Source organism: Pezoporus occidentalis, unplaced genomic scaffold (assembly GCF_034315485.1).
Source record: "Pezoporus occidentalis ecotype Australia unplaced genomic scaffold, CSIRO_AGI_Poc_V1 ctg89, whole genome shotgun sequence".
NCBI classification, from domain to species: Eukaryota; Metazoa; Chordata; class Aves; order Psittaciformes; family Psittacidae; genus Pezoporus; species Pezoporus occidentalis.
In genome coordinates, this window is record NW_026916253.1 from 515,813 (window position 1) to 521,818 (window position 6,006).

General features: G+C 58.0%; 1 protein-coding gene across 1 annotated transcript; it reads left to right on the forward strand.

Annotated features, from left to right (window-relative positions):
• The first annotated feature begins 1,094 nt into the window (after window positions 1–1,094).
• On the forward strand, window positions 1,095–4,546 carry CBLN1 (cerebellin 1 precursor). The gene is made up of 3 exons (XM_062604882.1): window positions 1,095–1,603; window positions 1,813–1,932; window positions 3,108–4,546. The coding sequence occupies exons 1-3, from the start codon at window positions 1,337–1,339 to the stop codon at window positions 3,303–3,305; spliced, it is 585 nt and encodes a 194-aa protein (XP_062460866.1). The 5' UTR covers window positions 1,095–1,336; the 3' UTR covers window positions 3,306–4,546.
• The last annotated feature ends 1,460 nt before the right edge of the window (window positions 4,547–6,006 follow it).

The window sequence follows — 6,006 nt, forward strand, 5'->3', positions numbered from 1 at the left end:
AGAATATAAATGAAAGCCTCTACCCAAATTCGTAGTGATTTGCATGGAACACGGTTTTGGATGATACTCAGTTTCCCAGAGAGGATGCTACAAACTCCATATTAAGTTTTTGTCTCTGAATATAAGTTTAATTTTGCAAACCGATTTGCCACTTAGAAAGTGACTTAGTTTCCGTGGTTTGTTTCCAGCTGTCCACCCATAAATCTCTTATTTTGCAACCCCGGGCTATGATTTTTTGAGAGCACATCCAGAACGCGCACCGTCCCCGTGTCCACCACGACAAAGCGATCTGCTCTTTAGGAAGGAACAAGGGCCCTAAAAACGCGACCCGGGTTGAAGCCCTTCGGCAGGGCGAAAAGAGCAGCGGGGCGGGGCCGGCCCGAGGCAGGGACCTTCCGCCACAGCCGGGCGCTCGGACGCGGAAAAGCTTCTAGTTTTGTGAAGTTTCTTGCTGGGGAAGCCTGTCTGGGACGCTGCGTTCCCTTCCTCCCCGGGATGAGAACGAGGCGGCTGGAAAAGACAGCCCGATAAGGGGGACCCTCAGCACCAGTGCAGTCTCCGGCAGGGAGGGCGCGGAGGTGGGGGCGGATCCGTCCGCGGCTGTGCAGTTTCTGCTGGTTTTGGCCGCGCAGCAGCCCGTTTCCTTCCAGCCCTCCTCGCCCCGTTCCGGCTCCCGGGCCCTCAGCCAGGCTTTACCCGACACCCCGCTTCTCGCCGAGCTGCCGCGGGCCCTTGCGCTCAGCGGGCGCTCTCCTGCTCCGCGCCCCCCACCGCGCCTCGGCGCTCCTACCTGAGCGGCTGGGCTCGGCTCCGCTTGGCTCGGTGCGGTGCGCTGCGGTGCGCTGCGGTGCGGCGTGGGCGGCTGCTCGGTACCTGCTCCCGCGCCCGCGCCCAGCCGCCTAACAAAAGCGGCGGCCGCAGACGGACTGCGTGGCCATTGGCGGTGGCAGCGCGCGGCGGGCGCCGGTTGGGCCGGGCGCAGCGGAGGCGGGCGCGGGGCGTTGACGCCAGCGAGGGGCCGGTGGGGAGGCGGGGTCGCGCCTCGCGCCGTCTTTGTGCTCGCCGGCAGTCCCGGCAGCGCCGCCGCCTCCCGCCGCCTCCCTCAGCCCCGCGCGGCGCGGCAGGCGGCTCCGCTCCGCACCGCTCGGCCCCGCAGCGCTCCGCGCCGCGCTATGTGTGCGGGCGCTCCTGTGCCTCCTCGCGGCCGCTTCCCACCCGGCGGGGCGCCTTCGGCCGCGCTCTGAGAGCGCGGCGGGGCAGGGAGTGAGCGGTGCGGAGCACGGACGTGCCGCCTGGCGCGGCGCGGAGCGGCGCGGAGCAAAGGGAGTGCGGCGCCATGCGGGGCTCGGGGCTAGGGCTGGCGCTGGGGCTACTGCTGGGCATGGCGTGGCTGGTGTGCGGGCAGAACGAGACGGAACCCATCGTGCTGGAGGGGAAGTGCCTCGTGGTGTGCGACTCCAACCCCACCTCCGACCCCACCGGCACTGCTCTCGGCATCTCCGTGCGCTCCGGTAGCGCCAAGGTCGCCTTCTCCGCTATCCGCAGCACCAACCACGAGCCCTCCGAGATGAGCAACCGCACCATGATAATCTACTTCGACCAGGTGCGCGGTGGGGTGGCGGGGCTCCGGGCGCGCCGCTGCCGCCGGAGCAGAGAAGTTGTCTGGGAAGGCGGCGAGGCTGGGCCGGGGACGCGCCGCCCGGCGGAGCCCTGCCCGGGAGGCGGAGGGGCTGCGGACCGGGGCAGCCGCGGGGCTAGGCGGCGGCTGAGGCCCTGCGGAGGTGCTGACGGTGCCATTCCCTTCCTTTCCAGGTACTAGTGAATATCGGCAGCAACTTCGACTCGGAGCGGAGCACTTTCATCGCGCCAAGAAAGGGGATATACAGTTTCAATTTTCACGTGGTGAAAGTGTACAACAGGCAAACCATCCAGGTCAGCCCCAAGCGCCGCCGCCGCGCTCCCCGGGCACCGCGGGAGGGAGCGGAGAGGGCCCGCGGCCTGGCGGGGACGAGGCCGTGCTGGCGGCGGGGCAGGGCCATGCCCCCGGTCCGCCGCCGGGAGCGGAGCACATACCTCCCGGCGCTTCCCGGCCGAAGGGTCGGTTCCCCAGGGGCTGCGCAGACTCCCGGCCACTGGCGGGCCCCTGCCCGCATCAGCCGGAATGGGACGGGAGGAAATAGCTTGCTGGCTGTCCCCTTCCCGCCTGCCCGGGCCCCTGGGCAGCCCTGTGCCCCAGGAACGTCCCTGCACAGAGCCCTGGGAGCCACGGCCCGCGGCAGGCTCATCATCTACTGAGGTAGCTGAAGGTTTCATAGGGATTTGGGGTGCAGGGAGGTGCCTGTGGCAGGGAGATGGTAATGAATGTAGTTCTGTATGACTGCATGCAGCCACCCTTTACACACCTTTTGAATGCAGTTCGATGCATACACATCTCTAGGTAGGGATAATAAATTACCAGCCTGAAGCCAGGTAGCATGACCTAGACAGGGAATCTGCCTGTGTAGCAATGCACAATTGCAAAGGTGAATGTACTGCTGCATAGCTCAGTCCTGGTATAAACACCTTCACACACCCAGATTGGGCAGGTAGCTTATTATTAACATGGGGTGTGCAGTCCTGGGATCATTAATGAGAGCTGGGCAGAGCTTATTGACTGTGTTGTGGCATATTGTCTTCTCTTTCTAACAAAGGAAAACTACCTCTTGAATACACTTCAAACGCGCTGACTCTGGCAGCTGTGGCTCTGCTCCTCGCTGTCTCTGAGGTTTCGCATAAAGCCATTTTTCAATAAGTATGAGCAGACCTCTTTTCATAGCCTGAAAACACAGGCACCCTATTGAAATTCTTCAAAATAGGATCAATGTCCTGTTTTATATGCACTGGGTGTTTTGATGTGGTTGTCAGTCTAAAACAGTGGTGAAAGGCTTCTTCCTTTGGAGTACATACCTTTGCTGGGTTCAGATTGGTGTTTCATTTTTATAGGGCTGGAGTTTCAGCTGTCAAAAGAGGCCCTTTCTTAACTAAGCATTTCACCTGCTAGGCGAGCCCTGGCAGTGTCATTGTCTGACTTTAATTGACGGAGGGCTTTGTTTTATCTTGCTCTTTAGGTGAGTTTGATGCTAAATGGGTGGCCAGTGATTTCTGCCTTTGCAGGGGATCAAGATGTGACCCGGGAAGCTGCTAGCAATGGAGTCCTGATTCAGATGGAAAAAGGAGACAGAGCTTATCTAAAACTGGAGAGAGGAAACTTAATGGGAGGCTGGAAGTATTCAACATTCTCTGGATTTCTGGTGTTCCCACTTTAAATCACTTCTTATCCAAGAAAAGGGAGAGATCTCTTACAAATTCACAAGTGGTAGCTGGGTTTAAAGAGTTGGGGACAGCAGACTTTTTACATTCAAATATTAAAGAAGCTAAATCCTGCTTAGGTTTGTGTACACCTGCTTTGAAGAATTACTACTTATTTTTGTTGTGTTGCAGCCAACAGGCGGGAGATGCTATAATTGATCACCCCCCCCCCCCTTCATATTCTCCCACAAAATCTGTTCCCATCCCTGTGTCATTGGTGTAATCTGCCACCATTTCCCCATGGTTTCTGCCTCACACGAGTAGACTTTAGATATTTCCATTGTCCTTTAAAGCATATTTTGTAGTTTTGTTTTTAAAACATGTTAATCTTAACTCTTTCTCTGAGTTTAACTTTTAAAACAAAACAAAACAAAAAATTAAAGTATTTTTGAATACATGGATGCCACGATGGAAGGGAAAACGAAATTCTTGCTGTGTATGGCCTGGCAAAGGGAAAATTTCTACATGAAGAACTATTCACAGCCAATGCTGACTAGAGTATTTCAATATTTCTATGTAATTCTGAGTGATTGTGAAATTTAAGGCTGCTAAATGTTTTGATGCTTGTTTTGCTCTTGTACAATGTGGCCCAACTAAATGCCAGGAAGTATACTGAACTTTTACTATTACTCCGTAATATATGAGTGAATATAAAAAATTAATTTTTGCTTTAATTCAATAAAGTTTAAATGGGACTTTTATTTTTCTCAACCAGAAATGAGGTTTCTCAATGCAGGCAGGCAGGGAGAGGAGGAGGCTCGGCGCGGTCCCAGGGAAGTGGAGCCCCCGCGGGTGCGGCCGCAGTGCTCCGCTTCCCCCCCTTCCCCCTCCGTATAACGCCCTCCCCGCCCTGAGCAGGGCCCCGCGGCCGCGCAAGCCCCGCTGGCAGTGCCGGCAGCCCAAGCGGAGCCGCCGCTAGGAAGTTTCCCGCCGGCTCTTCTGTCCGCTTATTTATAGCATTTATGTGTATCATATTCTGTAAACCGGATCGCATTTTATACGGCCGTCTAAAAATACCTGATGATGTACACTTCGATGCTCGTATTATTTATTTGCCAGTATTATTTTGTTTACAGTCTTTTAAAGATGTAAATGCTATAATTTTGCAGTACTCAGAGATTACTAATTTTATTAAAATGTGTGTATGGGGATCTCGATTGTATCTAAACTTTAATGTGAAATAAAGCAATGACACGAGCCTGTCGCTGAGTGAAAGAGGCTTCTCTGCTCCGCGGTGCGGCCCCGGCGGAGCCGCACGAATCCCGGTTCGCAGGGAGAAACTGAAGTAGCTCTTAGGTGGGGATCAACACGAGCACAGTAAGCAACTCTCCTCGCTTTATTTGCAGGTTCTGCCCTCGAAATAGCCGGGCGGAGAAGCCTCTCCCTGACCCAGCCTTTGCCGGGCGGTTCCGCGGTGGAGCGGCACGCGGGAGCGGGGCTGGGCAGGGCTCAACCTGATCCCGAGTGGCCGCGGCCCTTAGTTTCCAAGTGAATACATCGGCCGCGAGTCAGCACCCGCTTCTCTGTCACCGAAGGGCGCGGGGGCCAAACACCTCCCACTCGCGCGATACCTACAGTCTCAGGTCGCGAATTGCGCCCGGCAGCAGAGGGGAAGGCGCGGACGGTCCCCGCCGGGACTTCGGCGGGAGCCGCGGCACCTGCGGTCGCTGGCGGGAGCCGTGCAGGGAGACCGCCGAGATTTATGGAGAAGAGTTAATAACGGGAGGCAGCCGAGTTGTTTTCACTTGGAGTTATAACCTGCCCGAGACAATCCACATATCGGATTCTCCGGGCTGCGCGCTCCTCTCAATATAAGACACTTTATTACTTTACCCTGAAGCCTTTCGCCGCTCCCACACCGAGCTTCTGGCCGGGCTTCTGCCCCCTCTCCCGCAGCGCGGCCCGCTCTCCCAGCCGCCGCACCCTCTCACCCAGAAGAGACGGGGACGAGCAGGGTGAGCGGAGCCGCTCCTGACCCCCATGACTACAGCGAGGGGGCAAAGAGATTTAAAAGCCCCACCAAAAACCACAAGGGGAATCAGAAATCACCGGGTTACAACAGAGGTGTAGCAGGCCGCTCAGGGAACCCGGCAGCCGCGGGGTGCCCCGGCAAGAGCCGGCGGTGCGGGGGCTGCTAGTGCTGATGTTTCGCTTTTTGTTTTTTTTCCCTGTCCCTTAACACGAAGCAAATAAACCCGCCGCCTCCCGCTGAAAGTTTCCCCCTGCTTGTGAGCGTCTCATTAATATTGTGCAGCTGGAAATTATATTACCCCCAATGGCAGCAAATCACCGCTCTGCGGCTATCGGAAAACGCCGCCGCGGCTACCTGCGAAAGCCGCCTCAGCTTCGCGCCCGCGCAGCCAGCCCGCCCCCCCCCCCCACCTCCCCTCCCCTCCCCCCTCAGCTCACCGCCGTGCGGTACCCAGGAGTAAGCCCTGTGAGGGGCGCAGCAGCCCTGAGGCCTCCGGGGAGGCACAGCACCGCAGCATCCCACTGTGGAGGTAAATGCGCCACCTCCCCGAAGCCCCTGTGGCACCGGCCCAGCCCGGGGAGCCCGGGCCTGCGTCCTCGTCCAGGGGCCTGCCCCGGGTCCCCGGTGGGACAGGCGGGTCCCGCTGCCGCCCTGGCCCCGCCCAGACTCCCCGCGGCTCCTGCGTG

Bases quoted from the DNA above. Each gene is read 5' to 3' on its own strand.
- CBLN1 (XM_062604882.1), top strand. From the start codon at position 1,337: ATGCGGGGCTCGGGGCTAGGGCTGGCGCTGGGGCTACTGCTGGGCATG. The intron at 1,604-1,812 runs GTGCGCGGTGGG...CTTCCTTTCCAG, and splicing joins TGATAATCTACTTCGACCAG to GTACTAGTGAATATCGGCAG. The intron at 1,933-3,107 runs GTCAGCCCCAAG...CTTGCTCTTTAG, and splicing joins ACAACAGGCAAACCATCCAG to GTGAGTTTGATGCTAAATGG.